At 37.5% G+C, this 21,783-nt stretch overlaps 1 protein-coding gene across 3 annotated transcripts in view; it reads right to left on the bottom strand.

The window, feature by feature from the left end:
- REV3L (REV3 like, DNA directed polymerase zeta catalytic subunit) overlaps positions 1–21,783 on the bottom strand; it is a 192,311-nt gene that overhangs the window by 47,019 nt on the left and 123,509 nt on the right. For all 3 annotated transcript variants that reach the window (XM_060115376.1, XM_060115375.1, XM_060115377.1), the window contains 4 exons: positions 12,182–12,374; positions 10,903–11,014; positions 5,044–5,159; positions 1,389–1,507 (listed from right to left, as the gene is read on the bottom strand). In XM_060115376.1, coding sequence (XP_059971359.1) covers positions 1,389–1,507; positions 5,044–5,159; positions 10,903–11,014; positions 12,182–12,374 — 540 coding nt within the window. The remainder of the gene's footprint in view (positions 1–1,388; positions 1,508–5,043; positions 5,160–10,902; positions 11,015–12,181; positions 12,375–21,783) is intronic.

Here is a 21,783-nt window from a genome sequence, read left to right as displayed (position 1 = left end):
TAATTTATGTGTTCATTCAGGCAATATCAGAGACTGAAGTTTGAAATACATAATGGAATATACAAACCAAATACATCACAATCTCTGTACCTTCCATATCCTATGCCATGTCACTAGGAATTACAGTGGACCCTTGAACAACAAAGGGGTTAGGGCACCAACCCCCATGCAGTTGAAAATCTGTGTATAACTTTACAGTTAGCTCTTTGTATCTGCAAATCTGCATTGCAGATTCAACCAACCCGTGGATCATGTAGTACTGTAGTATGTAGTTATCGGAGAAAAAAAAATCCACCAATAAGTGGATCTGTGTAGTTCAAACCCATGTTGTTTGAGGGTCAACTGTATTTTTGAAGTCACTGAAAGATTCTTGTGCTGACAATATTTTAAGAAGAAACAACAGGATAAAAATTATCCTCAAGCAGATACATGTATGGTGCATTTTCAAATTAGATAAAATGTGAGCATAACTTTAAGCTCATGGTGCAGAGAGAAAATAAAAATAAAAATGGGAATACCTAAATTTTATAAAGAGCATATTTTCTTATCTGGAAGAATTACTCCATGATTGGTCCCAAAAGAATTGCAGAGGGCATGCTTGGAAACTCAAATTTTTATATAAATCTAGAAGAGCCAGAAAAGATCACAGCGGATAATGAGTATATAATAGAAAGAGGAAGTATTTTCAAAGGGAAGTAGTTGAAGAATAGAGTTCTCTCTTAAAGTTAAACATTTTATCTGATATTACAAGTCCAAAATCTGAGAATAGAGCAATTTATTGTAGGTATCTTTTTTCTTACATTTTTGGTGACAGAATTATTTCTCTTGAGTGATTGCATATTAATAAGATAATTTCATACTACCAAAAATCCTTACCTGGGCCCCCAAAGACTCAACTGGATGCTGCTATTAACTATTTCCAAGTAATGTGTTTCCAATTGACCCAGGTTTTAAATATCCTTAGTTCAAAAAGTTCTTTCCTATATCTAGACTAAATCTTTCTTACTGTAATAAATCAAAAAGGTCAAGCTGAGTTTATCTGGCCTTGAGTGTAAAAATGATTTAAGAGCAAACAATGATAAAATTATACAACATTCCATACATACAAGATAACATTTTATGATAGCTGTAGACTTTTATAGCCACTGCTATTTGTGCTTAGACACAAACAGGGGAAAAAAAATCATCAATAACAAAGTTAAATACTTCTATAGCTTTGCATTTTAGAAAGTATTTATTTTTGAAACTCTACTTAAGTATAATAAAAATAATTCACAAATAAGCATAAGCTATATAGGAAGCTATACTAATATTCTATAATGATTAAAATCACTATATATTGATCTAATCTCTTATTTCCAAACCAAATTTCAGATAAAGTACCTTACCTCATTTCTCATGATTCTCCAAAGATTTAGTGTAATTCGGCCAACAATATTTATCTCACTCATTGTATCCGACCCATAGTCATCTCTTTCGGCTGCAAATCTATTCTCAACTTTGTCATCTATAGAAATGAATATAGGTTGCATCAGGACTCACAGAAACCAAATTTCCAAGCAAACCATGCAAAAGAAAATGAGAATAATAAAAATTCAAGATGAAGATTAAAGATTAAATATAATTCACAGTTTATTTTGTATTAGACTTAAGAGAATAATCATTATTTTTACTAATAAAACAGTTTTTCTTTCCTCTTTAAGTTATAAAAGAATTTTGTGAAATAAATGTATCCAAAAACTGTATGTATTTTTTAACAATAAAAACACATAGGGCTTCCCTGGTGGCGCAGTGGTTGAGAGTCCGCCTGCCGATGCAGGAGACACGGGTTCGTGCCCCGGTCCGGGAGGATCCCACATGCCGCGGAGCGGCTGGGCCCGTGAGCCATGGGCGCTGAGCCTGCGTGTCCGGAGCCTGTGCTCCGCAACGGGAGAGGCCATAACAGTGAGAGGCCCGCGTACCGAAAAAAAAAAAAAAAAAAAACACAAAAAACACATATACACACACTTTTTAAAAAAATAAATGCTTTTCTATTTAAATATGATAATTACTGGTGCTATTTGTTTTTTAAATAAATTTATTTATTTTATTTATTTTTGGCTGCATTGGGTCTTCATTGCTGCACAGTCTTTCTCTAGTTGTGGTGAGTGGGGGCTACTCTTTGTTGTGATACGCGGGCTTCTCATTGTGGTGGCTTCTCTTGCTGTGGAGCATGGGCTCTAGGCACGTGGGCTCAGTAGTTGTGGCTCGTGGGGTCTAGAGCGCAGGCTCAGTAGTTGCGGCACACGGGTTTAGTTGCTCCATGGCACGTGGGATCTTCCCGGACCAGGGCTCGAACCCGTGTCCCCTGCATTGGCAGGAGGATTCTTAACCACTGTGCCACCAGGGAAGCCCTGGTGCTATTTTTATGAATACCTAACACCACATCATTTCTTTGGTGTTTGGATGAAAAATATTTATTATTAAACTGGTCATTTCTTGTGGAAAAAAATGGTAGAATTTTTAACCTAAACAATTCTCTGAAAATTTGTTGACATTAATTAATGATTTTCATATTCAGGGTGAAATTCTATTAACTACATATGGAGAATAGATGAAGAGTTCCTCTTACAGTGAACAGAGTTCTTAGTTTCTTTTCTTTTTTTTTTTTTTTGCGGTATGTGGGCCTCTCACTGTTGTGGCCTCTCCCGTTGCGGAGCACAGGCTCCGGATGCGCAGGCCCAGCGGCCATGGCTCACGGGCCCAGCCGCTCTGCGGCATATGGGATCCTCCCAGACCGGGGCACGAACCTGTATCCCCTGCATCGGCAGGCGGACTCTTAACCACTGCGCCACCAGGGAGGCCCCAGAGTTCTTAGTTTCTAAGTGATGATTTTATCTAGAATTAGAAATTAAAATTTGTTTTTCCTGTATAACACTAGGTATACATGAATGTTGTTGATAGAGGCTCTAGAATAATAAATATATTTACCATATTTGAATGTCTGTTATGTTCTAAGAACTTTACTAACATTATTTATTTTAATACAGCCACTTTATTATGTTAGTATAATTTTTATTTTGCACTATAGTACATTCCACTCAGAAATGTTTTATCTTGTCCCAGGCCATATAGTAACAAAACCAGTATTCTAAACCTGGGTTACCTGATTCCAAAGACCATGTACACAAACCTACTGCTCTTCTTTATTTTAAAAACATAATGTTCACAAGATTTTTTTCAAGTGTACACCATAGTGATTCAGTATTTTTGCAGATTATATTCCATTATAGGTTATTACAAGATAATGGATATAATTCCCTGTGCTATACTGTATGAAACTAACACAATATTGTAAATCAATTTTAAAAAAGTTTTAAAAAGTGTTTTTTTTTTTTGGCTGTACACGGGCCTCTCACTGCTGTGGCCTCTCCCGTTGCGGAGCACAGGCTCCGGACACACAGGCTCCGCGGCCATGGCTCGCGGGCCCAGCCGCTCCGCGGCATGTGGGATCTTCCGGGATCGGGGCACGAACCCGTGTCTCCTGCATCGGCAGGCGGACTCTCAACCACTGCGCCACCAGGGAAGCCCAAAAGTGTTGTTTTTTTCCTTTCATTTTTTCATTTAACAAACACATAATGTTTACTATGTTCTCAGGCACTGTTCTAAGTATTTTATTATAGCCCTATGAGATAAGTTCTATTACATCCCTATTTTACAGATGAACAAGTTGAGGTATCGATAAGTTAAGAAACCTATCCTGTTGGATGTCTGAATCCTGCTGGCCAGGATTTGAACCCAGGTGGTCTTTCTCCAGAATGTGTGCTCTTTACCACTGGTGCTCTTTACTGTGCCTCCCTAAGCATGCCCTTTCTACTGCACCATGCTGCCTCATAAAAGTGGTTTCAGCACTGTTCTAAAAGGACAGGAGCTTTCATTCATTATTCTGAAGTCAAATACCTTACTCATTACAATTAACTAATTAATAAGTGCACTGAACACCCATGCTATCTATCCTGAATGTTCAGAAACCTATCCCCAATGAAATGTTGAAAAAATTGAGATGTATCACTATTCCTATCACTCAAGGGACAGAGAAGCTAAAAACAATTAATGCAATGAAAAACTAAAAGCAGCTCTGCCTTTTTTTTTAAACTTTTGCAAAGCTCAAAATATTTACTGTCCTTGAATCTTCTAGCTTCAACTTTTCCCTTTCCATTTACCAACAATTTAGATATTTTACTGACTTCATAACCCCTTTCAGGAGGTATCTTGATTGGTTTTACTAATTTTGTATTTGATCTTTATGCCTCCCAAAGTATATGCTACTTTGTCCTAGTCCGACTTGGGGTGGGGGGACTTTAAAACAAAGTTATTAAAAATTCAGTAACTATAAACAAAACATAATTTTAAAAATGCTTTAAAAACTAATTTTGATATGAATATTATTACACTATTGGGGAACAGCCTTCAAAATTCATGTAATTTTTTAGCCTGACACCCAAATAAAAAAACAGTTAGTGTTCCTCCACCATCTCCTCCTTCCTCACCAAATGGATAAAACATAGAACCAGATAAATAAAATAAAATTATGGCATATCAAGTCAAAGAAATGTTATGTGCTTCATAATGATTATAAAGACTATGTCATAATGCAGAAAAATATTTATGTTAAAATGCTGGATAAAAATGGGATATATGGGGCTTCCCTGGTGGCGCAGTGGTTGAGAGTCCGCCTGCCGATGCAGGGGACACGGGTTCGTGCCCCGATCCCGGAAGATCCCACATGCCGCGGAGCGGCTGGGCCCGCGAGCCATGGCCGCGGAGCCTGTGTGTCCGGAGCCTGTGCTCCGCAACGGGAGAGGCCACAGCAGTGAGAGGCCCGCGTACAGCAAAAAAAAAAAAAAAAAAAAGGGATATATGTATGATTAAAGTTTATAATGGAGTTATGATATATCTAGAACTTACACAATTTAGTATTAAAACTCAGGCTAAAACAATAATCTTGTCTTTATTTGTAATTTGCCCTGTAGTTAACAATAAAACATTCATGGTGCTTCCTACCTGGCACCCGAGAGATCATCTGGCATAAGTCAACACTCAGTGCAGCAGCCCTCTGTAAGAGGTAACCCCAGGAATGCATCTGAATCTCATACCCTAGCAGAATATCAGGATCATACCTAAAGAAGGAATGAAAAAATTAAACAAGGACCACACATTTGAACCTTTAACCAGAAGAACTACTTCTTTATGATATAAATTACAAAATTAAAAGTCTATATTTTATAATGTTTCTCAGGTGGAAAAGGGTGATATAGTGGTGCCTATAGAATTTCTATAGAGCAAGGGGTGGGGTGGTTAGAGTTCTTAGTTCAAAGCTACTTTTGTAAAAGCAAAAGTAGTTTTTACTTAGATTATGTATTTACTTGATATGCCTTGGCAAAGAGGCTGCTAAAAATTGGGGTGGGAGGCAGGCATTACCAGTAAAGTGTATGAGTGAGGGTATAATTAAGATATAATGTGGGTACGGGCAGGGTGAAGTATGAGGGCACGTGTGGATACTGTATTTTGAAAATGATCCCCCAGGTCATTATGTTGTCACTTCTCTACCCCTCTACCATCTACTGTCCTTAAACAGTTGTAATGCTGAGAAAGAAAATGAAAATTTCTTCCTTTTCCCTCTTAGTAAAGAGGGAAAGATAGTTTGATAAGTTTGTCCGTAATGATAAGTTTGTCCTCTAAACTTAAGAGGAAGGTGACTCAGTTTAATGGAAGAATTAAATATTAATAGGGGTGAAATTAATGTGGGGAAGCTAAACATCAGAAACTAGGTGAAAAATATGCTCACTGTGGTCACACAGTTGCACTGGTAGAACTGAACTGACAATCTGCATCCACCTTAGAAGGAGCTGCTTTGTGCTTCTTCTGAGGACTTCCACAGTGACCACCATAAAAAAATGTCTGATTATAGTACAAAGGAAAATAAGCATAAGGATTTACTTCAATGGGAAAATTGTGTGGGTAAGAGAAGAACTGATTACGGTCTTAGGTGGAGAACAAAAACTTCTGAGAGTGAAAACTACTGTAATGCTATCAAATTAGAAGTTCCAAATTACTCTGATTATTGTACCATTATTCATAAAAGCCAAAAAAGCAGAGTGAAAGATCACAAAAATTTATAAAGTTGGGTTTTACATAACTGCTTATAAAGTCACTCTGAATTATGGGATGTGCAGCCTGTCCATATTACATCACTTAACACTTTTAAGTTTCACCAATGTCTACAGTTATAGATTACCCCAGTTTACTAATGTAAGCAATATATGGCTACTCTGCAAGTCTCTGGTAACAATGGATCGTGGGCAGACCAGATCTATTTTTAGAACTGGTTTGCTAATATTTTATCATACTTTCATAGCTAATTTCTTTAAATGGGTATTGAATGACATTAGTTTTTACTTAGATAACAAAAATAAGAATGTCACAAAACTGTCTCCTTACTTAAGTGGCTAATGTCAAAAGAACTAGGCTCAAACTTCTGCAATAATATTCTTTTCATTTTTCCTATTCCTTAAAGGCCCTATAAAATACATTCCCTAACGTAAATTTCAATATCTGGTGATCTGCTTGTGATCCATTGTTATACTACAGACTTACAAAGTAGCCTTCAAACTTGTCAGGAGAAAAACATAACATATATACATGTACTTTCCTCTATATAAAAAGGACTGAAATTTCTGAGAAAACCACTTAATTTAATAAAAATGGTTAATTTAATAAAACAGCCAAATGGATCTTTTCACCGATCTATAAAAGTGTTTTCTTGGTACAAAGTGCCACGTGGCTGGTAATTCTGGAACAAAGAGCAGGATTATAACACAAGAGAGCGGGGAGAAGCAAAAGAAAGCAAGGCAATATGCAACAATGAGGCAAAGGCTCAGTCTCAGAGATCAGAGGTTAAAAGGGTAGATTAATTCTTAAAAAGGAAGTCCAGAAAAGTCCTAGGGCTTCAAGAAAAGAGAAGTCTCCCAACACCCTTCCTGCTCATTAGTCTTCTAAAATAACATCCAATATCTCAACACATCTTTGTTGATGGCAACTTCATCAACTCTTCCATTAAAGTTAAACTCTTCTCAGAGCAGTCAAAGATGATCTGCATGACAAGTGCATCTCCCTATAAAACTAACTATGCAATGTCTAAATTTGAGAAACTGGGGCAGAAGTGTTAAGTGACTCTAAGGATCGTCAGGGAAAGGAGAGTTGAAGGATTCCCATACACATGTGAAAGAACCCATGCAGCTGACTGCATTAATACTAAGAATATTTAGAACAGGCATTACAATTTGGTCACAGTTAACCTTGATCTTAAGACTTTGGAAGATTCCTGGAGTACCTATCACATACATTTCTAAACATGGGTACAACATGAAGACGATTACAGAGCCCTTCTGTTATAACTCTTACATATTTCTTCCACCTTCTTCATCTGAATTTTTTTGATTCATGAAACATCTACTTATTATAACAATTACTATTCCAATCAGCTGCTTGCTCTGTTGTGGTAACTGACTAATAGAGTGATTAAGTACACTTATTTTCTGATAATGTTTTGAAAGTATTTTTTTCTCAATTAACAAGTATCTATTTTATAAACTACTACTGCTCAGAGATGACCACTGAAAAAACAAAAAGCTACCCTTAATACTTCTCTTAATGGATTTATTAAATAGATTTTGTTCTTTTAGAAAAACTGTCATTTCAGTATTTTTCAGATCTATTATGTATATTTATTTTTTGACCTAGAGGCTGTTTAGTTTTACAAGACTCTCAAAGCTGATAAAACATCTTTTTCAAGTTCAAAGTCCCAAGGATTCCATATTTCTTCTATGAAAACATTCAGTGACAATAACAAAATCTTGGTGACTTGTTCTGCAATTTTTGTAAATTTCATTCACTCTACCAGGTTTCTAAAAGTTATAGAAAGAACAAGGTTGGGTAGATAGGATTAGTAGTGAAGAACAAAACTGTGCTTCTGATGAAGCATCAAAAAAGCAGTAAATATGAAAATATTTGCTTACACAGAAAAAAGCTGCTTTACAATTAATATTTTAGATAACCCAATAACGTGTACAGATGAGAGGTGAGGGGGCTCTAACTAGGGGAGTGGCAATGGGCATGGGGAGGGGGAGGGGAGAAGGAATGATCTTGAAAGATAATTCTGAGGTTAAATGGATAGTATGTAATGCATGGATTAGAGAAGAAAAAAAGGTAGGACTCAAAACTTAAATTATTTAAGTTAGGGAGTCTGGGGAAATGTGAAATTAATAGTTCAAGGAGACACAGAAAGAGAAAAATGTTTGTGACAAGAAGATAATGGATTTGGTTTTACTTGTGTAATATCGCTTTGCACTATTTTATGTGTTTGCCACCTGAGCAGGTAAATATTAAGAACAGAAAAATAAAGACAATAAAACTCTTTGAAAATATGCATCTATATCTTATTCAGTCTTATATTCAGCACTTAAGAACTGTACCTTACACATAGAGTTAACATTTAAGTACTGACCAGGTTAAGAGTTTTATATGCTTTATCTCACTTAATTCTTGTATCTATTACCCCTTTTACAAATGAGGAAACCAAAGTTTAGAGAGATAAGTAACTTGCTCAAGACAAAAAGACAGAGCTGGCTGACTCCCAAGCCTACGCTCTTAGCAAAACCTGTGTAGAGTAGGTACTCAACAAATGAGGTGTAAGAAGGAAATAATCTTTTAGGGAGTTGTTTGGACTAATATATAAAGGACATTACAGAATTGAAATGTTGATATTTAAGCATTTTTCTTCTTTTTCTAATAGCCACATGATCTTTTGAGTAAGAACCAGAAGTTAGTTTTATTTTGTTTACTGCATTTTTCTTAACAACCAGTATAATTCATGTTATGGACATTTAAGAAAGTTACTACACTTGCAAATGATTGACAAGATTCTCAATGTTCGCAGGTAATCCTATTGCTGGGAATAAACCTAACAAGGAGAAGACAAGCCTACAAAGCCCAGGGACATTACTGGATATGTGCTGGCCCATAAAATGGTATCTGCCTAAAACTCTTACATGTTCCTTTTGCTAAGCTGCTTGCAGTGGGGGCACTGAAAGTACCTGACATGCTGATATCTCTATGAGAAGATAAAAGATAGGACTGACAATGGCAAGACTCAAATGGATGGGAATCCATCCAGTCACCAGTGTCATAAATAGTAAAAATACATTCCTCTTTTTTCCTCCCTAGAGTGGTGGGTAGCAGCATATCATTTTTTTTAATGCTTTGACATTTAATCTAATTTGTTTCACTGAAAACGTTTTCTGGTTTTCTAATTTTCAAAATGGTTTATATTAACCCATCTGGAATGCAATCAGATGTTGAGTCAGTAAAACATCACCTTGATCTTTTTTTTTTTTTTTTTTTTTTTTTTTTTTGCGGTACGTGGGCCTCTCACTGTTGTGGCCTCTCCCGTTGTGGAGCACAGGCTCCAGACGTGCAGGCTCAGTGGCCATGGCTCACGGGCCCAGCCGCTCCGCGGCATGTGGGATCCTCCCGGACCGAGGCACGAACCGGTGTCCCCTGCATCGGCAGGCGGACTCCCAACCACTGCGCCACCAGGGAAGCCCCACCTTGATCTTTAATGCAGGATATCGTCTCAGTTTTATAGGAAAAAGTTCAACTACAAAAGCAGAACAGAAAGGCTTGAGTGTAACAACACGCTCAAGGACAGCTTTTATCCATACATCAGGATCCAAAGAGTATTTTCCAGCCTGCTTTAGGCATTTAAAAACCTAAATCTAGCAATGGGCAATGGCTACTAGGAGTTATACTCTTGAGAAAATGCAAAAGAGCTCCACTTAATTGTTTAATTTTTAAATTAAAATATTTTGGTTAAAAACTCTTTTTCATAAATTTTGACAAGATTCTACTATCAAGCATCAAAGCCAACTATCAAATGGTCAAAAGAGATTTTCAAGAAACTATGTGCACAAGAGTATGCACCAGATAGTCCTAAATTTATGAACAAATTACATTCCAAAGTTTTTTGGAAATACTGATTTGTTTAAAACTCAGAAAACCTTTTCTCAAAAAAAAAAAGAAAAAGAAAAAGAAAAAAGGTACTGAAATGGTGGCTGGCTCCCAAGGTAGAAGACTATTTAATGAATAATACAATTTAACTTTAGTACAGTTCCCCATTATTTCATCACCATAGAAAAATGCTAAAATCCAACTGGGAAAGCTAGAGGCTAAGCTAATATTTCTCTTTCACTGGCCCCAAATCCTGAGAATAGAATACTCTTTTTCTTATCCCTAATCTGCTGGAAGTGGTGATGGTGGTTGGAGGTGAGGGCAAAATCCTTTCCGGGCTAACTTTTCTTTCAAGGGCCATAGGAAGGGATTTGTTTCCTATTTTTAAAATTTTTTAACAATTTTTTTTTCTTTTTTATTTATTTATTTGTGGCTAAGTTGGGTCTTTGTTGCTGCACGTGGGCTTCCTCTAGTTGCGGCGAGTGGAGGCTACTCTTCATCACAGTGCGTGGGCTTCTCCTTGCGGTGGCTTCTCATTGCGGAGCACAGGATCTAGGTGTGTGGGCTTCAGTAGTTGTGGCACACGGGCTTTAGTAGTTGCGGCTCACAGGTTCTAGAGCGCAGGCTCAGTAGTTGTGGCGCACGGGCTTAGTTGCTCCACAGCATCATGTGGGATCTTCCCAGACCAGGGCTTGAACCCGTGTCCCCTGCACTGGCAGGCGGATTCCTAACCACCACACTACCAGGGAAGCCCATCACTTCCTATTTTTAACTTTCACCTATATTAATCAACAGTAGCACAAAAGGACTCTGAACAAAAACTGGAAAAAAAAATCAGAAAATACAAAACAATACCTCTTTATTATATGTGCAATTTCTTGAAAAAGTGCCTTCTCATCAGCAGCATAGGTAACTTCTAGTCCTGTAATTCCAGATCTAATAAGTAATGGGGTCTGATATCTGATATCTAAAAATAAACAAAATATTTATTATATATAATTGTTTAAGTAATATTATCCCTTACTTTTGAGTAAGACTATGCAACTAAAATACTTTAAAATGAGACAGGATTCCCCAAAATAAATATATAATTAGCTCAGTTTCTTGAAAATTTTCTTAAAGGTTTTCTAGTACATCATGTAACTGAAAATTCAAATTTCATATTTTCAATTATTTTCCTGAAAAGTCTACATTCACAGAATTCCCCAGATAACGTGTCACCCAAAAAGAAATATTACTACTTTGTTTCTTCCTACAGGAAGAGGCTTGCTTAGTGGAGAATATTTTACTCTGGTATGCTGGAGAATTCTTATGAGCACCTCTCCAGGAAAAAAAAAAAAAAAAAAGCCCTGATTTGTACTGCTTGCCTATATCCAAGATGTGAAAACTTCCCACCATGGCTAATTTGAAACTACCAATGTGACATCAACTAGTTCAAAAAATTCATGAAAATTTAGCAATTGGCTTGTGAACTGGTACAAGCCAGCTCAAGCACATCACTGATTAAACTGCAAATTCCTGTACAGTTTTGTTATATGTTAAGACTTCCTCCTCAATTGACTGAATTCACATATTACTGTTTAAAATTGCAGAGGAACACCTGTTATTTTATAAACTGCCTTACGTGGTATCCTATATGAAGAACCTCTGAACCAAAAGTGTATGTATTTAGGAAGAGATATCAACAAAATTAGAATATATCTTAAGTCTTTTATAAACCATTAACTTACAGTAGTAACTTAACTTCTTAAAGTAAAGAGAAACTCTGTATTAGCAGCAAAATACTTCAGCATGCATATATAAGGAAGGCTGTCCACCCAACCTAGAGATACACAATCATTTGACTTCAGTATTAACAATTAGTATTTTATATAATATTTAGATCAAATTAGATATGCTAATTGGAAATTTTATTAAGCTCGTTATATTGTATTGTTTCTGACTTCTAACAATAATTCAAAAATAATGAATTTAGGACAAAGCTATAGACAACACTTCCTACTCTCACCTCAGCAAACATTTTAGAGAGGAGTTCCTTATGCTTGCTTGGTTTAGATCATGAGCACAGAAACTGTGCCATTAAAAGGTTCATCCTAGTGTAGGTAGGTATAAAATTAATAAAAATGAACAATACCTTGACTAGAGACTGTCTTGTCTTTATCAATCACTATTACACCTGTGAGTTCTGTTTTGTCTGTATCCAGTAGTGGAGTGTCAGATGAGATGCAGTAGAACACAGCACAGATTGGGTCAAATTCAGGATCTGGTTCTAAGTCTCGTCTAGTTCGAGCATGTAATTCCACACTGATTAGAGTAAGATTTTGTATCTATAAAAGGAAATAAAAATCACGCTTTTAAACATTTTTCTTGAGACATGCCGAAAGAAGTATGTTTCACTAAGACTCTAAGGAAATACACGTGTAAAATTACAGAAAAAAATGGTTATAAAGGACACATTCACAATTTAACACTCCACAAATTAAAACTAGATTTTTACTTCTAAGATTAGGTTAAATCAGTTCACGTTTTTCTTTCAGAAAATCTGCTTACGCTGTAATTTCTTAATGACAACACACACTTAAAACTATCTGTCTAGAGTACATGCAGTGCCTCTCAATTTTCACAATTTCTATTTGAGAAAGAGAATGACTAGTCCAGGTGGTCGTACATTCAAACCAAAGTCTGTTGATTTTACTTTTTACTTTCTACCCAGTTAATTAAATTATAGCTTTACCTATATTTTAAACTGAAAACACAGATATTTTTTAGTTTGAAACTCCTACCTGTTAATCCTCTGAGGGCTACTTAAATTTAGACTTTTGTATATAATAGGCAGATTTTTAATTACAGTTTTTCCTGAAAAAAAAAATCATAAGAATTGTATGGTGTCAACTACACAATAGCCAGATTTTTGCCCATGCACATTTTCTCTTTGACATATAATGCAAAAAATGTAATATTTTGCTTTTTACACTTATTTTCCTATGCTAATAAAAACTCTTCTTAACTGTAATCCTTTGTTCTCTTTCTAAGACAGTAAGAATAAACTCTGGGTAAGAAAAACAAGATATATGTTGGATGATTAATGACTACAGCTAGAATTATAGCCATCATTGTACCAGTAATATACATATACCTGGCAATGAAAAATTAGTAGACTACTGGTAATTACTCAGATTATATAAATTTAATAAAGGATTTATATTTTGTATTTATCTTGCATGCCATCTGTTGAAGAAATGTAAATGCAAGGCTTTCCTTAGTGATGGGAGTAGAATTTGGTAGATATCTTTGGAGGACAACTTAGAAATATCTACCAAAATTTTAAAAGGACAGAACAAATTAGGGGTTACCAGTGGGAAGAGAGAAGGGGAGAAGGTCAAGATAGGGGCAGGGGATTAAGAGATAAAAAACACTATGTATAAAATAAATAAGCAGCAAGGATATTTTATACAGTACAGGGAAATACAGCCATTATTTTATAATAACTTGTTTTGTTGTTGTGTTTTTTTTTGTGGTACGCGGGCCTCTCACTGTTGTGGCCTCTCCTGTTGCGGAGACAGGCTCCGGACGCGCAGGCTCAGCGGCCATGGCTCACGGGCCTACCTGCTCCGTGGCATGTGGGATCTTCCTGGACTGGGGCACGAACCCATGTCCCCTGCATCGCCAGGTGGACTCTCAACCACTGCACCACCAGGGAAGCCCTAAAATAACTTTAAATGGAGTATCATCTATAAAAATATTGAATCACTATGTTGTACACCTGAAACTAATATAGCATTGTAAATCAACTATACTTCAATTAAAAAAAAAGACATATCCTTTGATCTAGCATTTCTACTCTTGAGAATAGCCTGTAGATATATTCATATATGTAGCCAAAATTTCTGCACAAAGATGTTCACTAAAGATGATAATATTTTCAGTTTTTTATAAGTTAAAAAGACTAAAAACATAAATGTCTATCAGTTGGGAACTGGTTACATAAATTATGTGGCTTCCATAAAAACTACAGAATGGAAAACTCTGTAGCCTTTAAAATTTTCAAAAGAATGAGCCAGATCTACATGTCCTAAAATGGAAAGACCACCATAATACACTGATAAATGGAACGAGTGTAGTATGCTCCCATGTATGTTAAAAATGTTAAGTACATGCATAGAAAATGTCTGCAAAGAGACAAAAAACATAAACTGTTTATTGCTTTTGGGGAAGTGGATTACTTAGTCAGGTGGGAGAGAAGCTTACTTATCAATGGAAATCTTTTTGTCTTTTTTTTTTTAACATCTTTATTGGAGTATAATTGCTTTACAATGGTGTGTTAGTTTCTGCTTTATAACAAAGTGAATCAGCTATACATATACATATAACCCCATATCTCCTCCCTCTTGCGTCTCCCTCCCATCCTCCCTTTCCCACCCCTCTAGGTGGTCACAAAGCACCGAGCTGATCTCCCTGTGCTATGCAGCTGCTTCCCACTAGCTATCTATCTATTTTACATTTGGTAGTGTATATATGTCCATGCCACCCTCTCACTTCGGCCCAGCTTACCCTTCCCCCTCCCCGTGTCCTCAAGTCCATTCTCTATGTCTGCGTCTTTATTCCTGTCCTGCCCCTAGCTTCTTCAGAACAATTTTTTCCTGTTTTTTTCTTTTTTAGATTCCTTATATATGTTAGCATACAGTATTTGTTTTTCTCTTTCTGACTTACTTCACTCTGTATGACAGACTCTAGGTCCATCCTACTACAAATAACTCAATTTCGTTTCTTTTTATGGCTGAGTAATATTCCATTGTATATATGTGCCACATCTTCTTTATCCATTCATCTGTTGATAGACACTTAGGTTGCTTCCATGTCCTGGCTATTGTAAACAGAGCTGCAATGAACATTGTGGTAATCTTTTTGTCATGATGTGAAATTTTTGTACCATGTACATGTATGTTATACTGCAAGCATTCATTAGTAACTTTGTTTGTTATTAAGTACTTTTTAAAATATAAGAACATTAATTATGCATGTATAAGGAATATGGAATAATAAAACAAATTTCCAAAAATCCACCACTTTCCTTAAGAAATAAATATTGCTGTTTCTATTTTTTAAAAAAACAAGTAATATTAAAAAAAATCAAACCAAGTAAAATGGGGAGCTAATGAAAAGAACTTTTACCTTTAAATATATACTCTTCAGGATTTATTCTTTTAAACAATAAGCATGTAGAAAAATGTGAAATGGAAAACCTCTCTCCAAACCCAAACAAAACAAACCAAAAAAACCCACTTTAATTAGAAAACAGTGAACACGTGGAAAGACTATGGAGAAGACTGAAGACAATTTCAGGTCAAAAAGAGTCTTGGAGGTTGACTTATTTATATACCAGGCCAAATTGTACACTCAAATTTTGCCTTTTTATTCCTTGACATAAAATGCATTAGTGTTCGTAACGGCATTTTTTTCTAAGCCAACATATGGAATGAAGAGATGGAGAGAGAGATTTACTGAGTGTTATCAGTAAAGAGGTGGGTAAGCAAGGGACAAGGGGGGCAGAGTCAAGATGGCATAATAGGAGAACGTGGATTCACATCTCCTCAAAACTAGGGCACCTACCAGACACCAGTGGGGGACCATAGACACCCAGGGGATGGGAGGAACCCCCAGCGACTGGGTAGGACATGGGGCATGGGGGGAGTGAAGGGGGAGGAGAAATGGAGGTGGCCCAGGACTGCCGCCCCTGAGGGGCAGCTGGGGAGGGGAAAGGATCCCACGACCGAAGGGGGAAATTGGGGGATCACTGGAAGGGCAGAGGATCAAAAGGGAGCATGGCCAGGCTTCCCCTGCCCACGTGGACCCACAGGAACCTGATGAGATCCCGGGCCTGATCCTCTGCCCACCTAGGTGCCCTCCAGCCGTGCGGGTCCTGAAGGAATGGGAGGGAGGAAAGGGGGAGCGAAAGTAAAGGCTGGACCTCTGGGACCGGCTGAGGGGTGGCTGGGGGAGGGAAGGAGTTTCTATACCCAGTGGGACCCACCCATGGTTAGGGGTCCAGCGGTGATGGGGGAGACCCTGGGGGAGACAGTGCGGGAGTGGTGTTGGGCTGTTGGGCTCCCAGGCCTAATCCTGTGCCCTCCAAGCCTCCCTCCTACAGAGTAGAGCCCAAGCCCCACCCCTACACCCCCACCCAGGGCCCCACCTCTACACTCAGAGACCCACCCCAAGCGCTGGGCCTAAACCCCACCCACACACCCTCACTCAGGGCCCTACCTCCAAACTCTGGAACTCCACCTCCAGAGGCCCTCCTTTCCACGTGCTGCCTCTCCCCGCTAAGGAGAGGCCCCACCCCACACTTGAACACCCCTGCCCCACCAACCACCTAGGTCCTGCCCCACCCTAAACCCTGCCTCTGCCTAAGTTACACCCGCCATCTAAACTCCACCCACATAGCCAAGGCTTTTTTTTTTCTTTTCTTTTTTCCTCTTTTAGATTGGGGTTCTGTTTTCCTTTGTTGATTCAATGTTGATTCTTTAATATTTTTATTTTTCCTAATAAATATTTTATTTTTCTAATTTTATTTTATTCTTTATACTTTGTTATTGTTCTCTCCTTTTGGCTTGTTCTCCCCTCCTTTCTTTTTTCTGTTGTGGTTTTATTTTACCTTGTTGCAGTACTTTCAATTATAGTTTTATTTTTCATAATATATTTTCTATCTTTCTAATTTTATTTTTTTATTCTTTGATATTGTACTGCTCCTTTCTCTCTCTCTTTTTTAACCGTCCCAGGAAGCTTGCGAGATCTTGGTTCCCAGGCCGGAGGTCGGGCCCGAGTTACTGTGGTGGGAACTACAAGTCCAAACTGCTGGACTAACAGAGAACCTCAGGCCCCAGGGAATATCAATCAGAGTGAGGCCTCCCGGAGGTCCTCATCTCAGCACCAAAACCCAACTCTATCTAACTGCCTGCAAACTCCAGTGCTGGATGTCTCAGGTCAAACAACCAGTGAGACAGAAATACAGCACCACCCATCAAAAAAAAAAAAAAAAAAAACCTACAAAAAAATACGTTACAGACGAAGGAACAAGGTAAAACCCACAAGACCAAATACATGAAGACAAAATAAGCAAACTACCTGAAAAAGAATTCAAAGTAATGACAGTAAAGATGATCCAAAATCTCGAAAACAGAATGGAGAAAATACAAGAAACATTTCACAAGGATCTAGAAGAACTAAAGAGCAAACAAAGAGTGATGAGCAACACAATTACTGAAATTAAAAATACTGTAGAAGGAATCAACGGCAGAATAACTGAGGCAGAAGAATGGATAAGTGTCCTGAAAGATAAAATAGTGGAAATAACTACTGCAGAGCAGAATACAGAAAAAACGATGAAAAGAATTGAGGACAATCTCAGAGACCTCTGGGACAACATTAAATGCACCAACATTCGAATTATAGGAGTCCCAGAAGAACAAGAGAAAAAGAAAGAGACAGAAAATATTCAAAGAGATTATAGTCGAAAACTTCCCTAACATGGGAAAGGAAATAGTCAAGTCCAGGAAGCACAGAGAGTACCATACAGGATAAATCCAAAGAGAAACATGCCAAGACACATATTAATCAAACTATCAAAAATTAAATACAAAGGAAAATTATTAAAAGCAGAAAGGGAAAAGTAACAAATAACATACAAGGGACTCCCCATAAGGTTAATAGCTGATTTTTCAGCAGAAACACTGCAAGCCAGAAGGGAGTAGCAGGACATACTTAAAGTGATGAAAGGGAAAAACCTACAACCAAGATTACTCTACCCAGCAAGGATCTCATTCAGATTCAATGGAGAAATTAAAACCTTTAAAGATACAGCAGAAGTTAAGAGAATTCACCACCAGCTTTACAACAAATGCTAAAGGAACTTCTCTGGGCAGGAAACACAAGAGAAGGAAAAGACCTACAAAAACAAACCCAAAACAATTAAGAAAATGGTAATAGGAACATACATATCAATAATCACCTTAAATGTAAATGAATTAAGTGCTACAACCAAAAGACATAGACTGGCTGACTGGATACAGAAACAAGACCTGTACATATGCTGTCTACAAGAGACCACTTCAGACCTAGGGACACATACAGACTGAAAGTGAGGGGATGGAAAAAGATATTCCATGCAAAATGGAAATCAAAAGAAAGCTGGAGTAGCAATTCTCATATCAGACAAAATAGACTTTAAAATAAAGACTACTACAAGAGACAAAGAAGGACACTACGTAATGATCAAGGGATCAGTCCAAGAAGAAGATATAACAATTGTAAATACTTATGCACCCAACATAGGAGCACCTCAGTACACATGGCAAATGCTAACAGCCATAAAAGGGGAAATCAACAGTAACACCGTAATAGTAGGGGACTTTTAACACTCCACTTTCACCAACAGACAGATCATCCAAAATGAAAATGAATAAGGAAACACAAGCTTTAAATGACACATTAAGATGGACTTAACTGATATTTGCAGGACATTCCATCCAAAAACAACAATACACTTTCTTATCAAGTGCTCATGGAACATTCTCCAGGATAGACCATATCTTGGGTCACAAATCAAGCCCAGGTAAATTTAAGAAAACTGAAACTGTATCAAGTATCTTTTCTGACCACAATGCTATGAGACTAGATATCAATTACAGGAAAAAAACTGTAAAAAAATACAAACACATGGAGGCTAAACAATACACTACTAAATAACCAAGAGATCACTGAAGAAATCAAAGAGGAAATCAAAAAATACCTAGAAACAAAATGACAATGAAAGCACAATGACCCAAAACCTATGGGATGAAGCAAAAGCAGTTCTAAGAGGGAAGTTTATAGCATACAATGCTACCTCAAGAAACAAGAAAAATCTCAAATAAACAATCTAAACTTACACCTAGAATAATTAGAGAAAGAAGAACAAAAAACCCCCAAAGTTAGCAGAAGGAAAGAAATCACAAAGATCAGATCAGAAATAAGAAATAAATGAAAAAGAAATGAAGGAAACAACAGCAAAGAGCAATAAAACTAACAGCTGATTCTTTGAGAAGATAAACAAAGTTGATAAATCATTAGCCACACTCATCCAGAAAAAAAAGGAGAAGACTCAGATCAGTAGAATTAGAAATGAAAAAGGAAAGGTAACAAATTACACTGCAGAAATACAAAGGATCATGAGAGACTTCTACAAGCAACTATATGCCAATAAAATGGACAAACTGGAAGAAATGGACAAATTCGTAGAAAATCACAACCTTCCGAGACTGAACTGGGAAGAAATAGAAAATATAAACAAATGACAAGCACTGAAATTGAAACTGTATGATTAAAAATCTTCCAACAAACAAAAGCCCAGGACCAGATGGCTTCATAGGCGAATTCTATCACACATTTAGAGAAGAGCTAACACCCATCCTTCTCAAACTCTTCCAAAATATAGCAGAGGGAGGAACGTTCCCAGGCCCATTCTACGAGGCCACCTTCACCCTGATACCAAAACCAGACAAAGATGTCACAGAAAAAGAAAACTATAGGCCAATATCTCTGATGAACATAGATGCAAAAATCCTCAACAAAATACTAGCAAACAGAATCCAACAGCACATTAAAAGGATCATACACCATGACCAACGGGGTTTATCCCAGGAATGAAGGATTCTTCAATATATGCAAATCAATCAATATGATACACCATATTAACAAATTGAAGGAGAAAAACCATATGACCATCTCAATCAATGCAGAAAAAGCTTCTGACAAATTTCAACACCCATTTATGATAAAAACTCTCCAGAAAGTAGGCATAGAGGGAAACTACCGCAACATAATAAAGGCCATATATGACAAACCCACAGCCAACATCGTTCTCAATGGTGAAAAACTGAAACCATTTCCAGATCAGGAACAAGGCAAGGTTGCTCACTCTCATGACTATTATTCAACATAGTTTTGGAAGCTTTAGCCACAGCAATCAGAGAAGAAAAAGAAATAAAAGGAATACAAATTGGAAAAGAAGTAAAGCTGTCACTGTTTACAGATGACATGATACTACACACAGAGAATCCTAAAGATGCTACCAGAAAACTACTAAAGCTAACCAATGAATTTGGTAGAACAGCGGGATACAAAATTAATGCACAGAAATCTCTTGCATTCCTATACACTAATGATGAAAAATCTGAAAGAGAAATTAAGGAAATACTCCCATTTACCACTGCAACAAAAAGAATAAAATACCTAGGAATAAACCTACCTAAGGAGACAAAAGACCTGTATGCAGAAAATTATAAGACACTGATGAGAGAAATTAAAGATGATACAAACAGATGGAGAGATATACTGTGTTCCTGGATTGGAAGAATCAACATTGTGAAAATGACTATATTACCCAAAGCAATCTACAGATTCAGTGCAATCTCTATCAAACTACCTAATGGCATTTTTCACAGAACTAGAACAAAAAATTTCACAATTTGTATGGAAACACAAAAGACCCCAAATAGCCAAAGCAATCTTGAGAAAGAAAAATGGAGCTGGAGGAATTAGGCTCCAGGACTTCAGACTATACTACAAAGCTACAGTAATCAAGACATGTATGGTACTGGAACAAAAACAGAAATATAGATCAATGGAACAGGATAGCAAGCCCAGAGATAAACCCACGCACATATGATCATCTGATCTTTGATAAAGAAGGCAAGAGTATACAATGGAGAAAAGACAGCCTCTTCAATAAGTGCTGCTGGGAAAACTGGACAGCTACATGTAAAAGAATGAAATTAGAACACTTCCTAACACCATACACAAAAATAAACTCAAAATGGATTAAAGACCTAAATGTAAGGCCAGACACTATAAAAGGAAAACACAGGCAGAACACTCTATCACATAAATCACAGCAAGATCCTTTTTGACCCAGCTCCTAGAGAAATGGAAATAAAAATAAACAAATGGGACCTAATGAAACTAAAAGCTTTTGCATAGCAAAGGAAACCATAAAAAAGATGAAAAGACAACCCTCACAATGGGAGAAAATATTTGCAAATGAAGCAACTGACAAAGGATTAATCTCCAAAGCATAAAAGCAGCTCATGCAGCTCAATATCAAAGAAACAAACAACCCAATCCAAAAATGGGCAGAAGGCCTAAATAGACATTTCTCCAAAGAAGATATACAGACTGCCAACAAACACATGAAAGAACGCTCAACATCACTAACCATTAGAGAAATGCAAATCAGAACTACAGTGAGGTATCACCACACAAGGTCAGAATGGCCATCATCAAAAATTCTACAAACAGGGCTTCCCTGGTGGCGCAGTCGTCGGGAGTCCGCCTGCTGATGCAGGGGGCGTGGGTTCGTGCCCCGGTCCGGGAGGATCCCACATGCCGCGGAGCGGCTGGGCCCGTGAGCCATGGCCGCTGGGCCTGCGCGTCCGGAGCCGTGCTCCGCGGTGGGAGGGGCCACAGCGGTGAGAGGCCCATGTACCACAAAAAAAAAAAAAAAAAAATTCTACAAACAATACATGCTGGAGAGGGTGTGGAGAAAAGGGAACCCTCTTGCACTGTTGGTGGGAACGTAAACTGATACAGCCACTATGGAGAACGGTATGGAGGTTCCTTAAACTAAAAATAGGGCTTCCCTGGTGGCGCAGTGGTTGAGAGTCCGTCTTCCGATGCAGGGGACACGGGTTCGTGCCCCGG

Source organism: Mesoplodon densirostris, chromosome 12, assembly GCF_025265405.1.
Source record: "Mesoplodon densirostris isolate mMesDen1 chromosome 12, mMesDen1 primary haplotype, whole genome shotgun sequence".
NCBI lineage: Eukaryota > Metazoa > Chordata > Mammalia > Artiodactyla > Ziphiidae > Mesoplodon > Mesoplodon densirostris.
The sequence above is the reverse complement of the archived record's forward strand: the minus strand, read 5'-3'. Positions and strand labels throughout refer to the sequence as shown.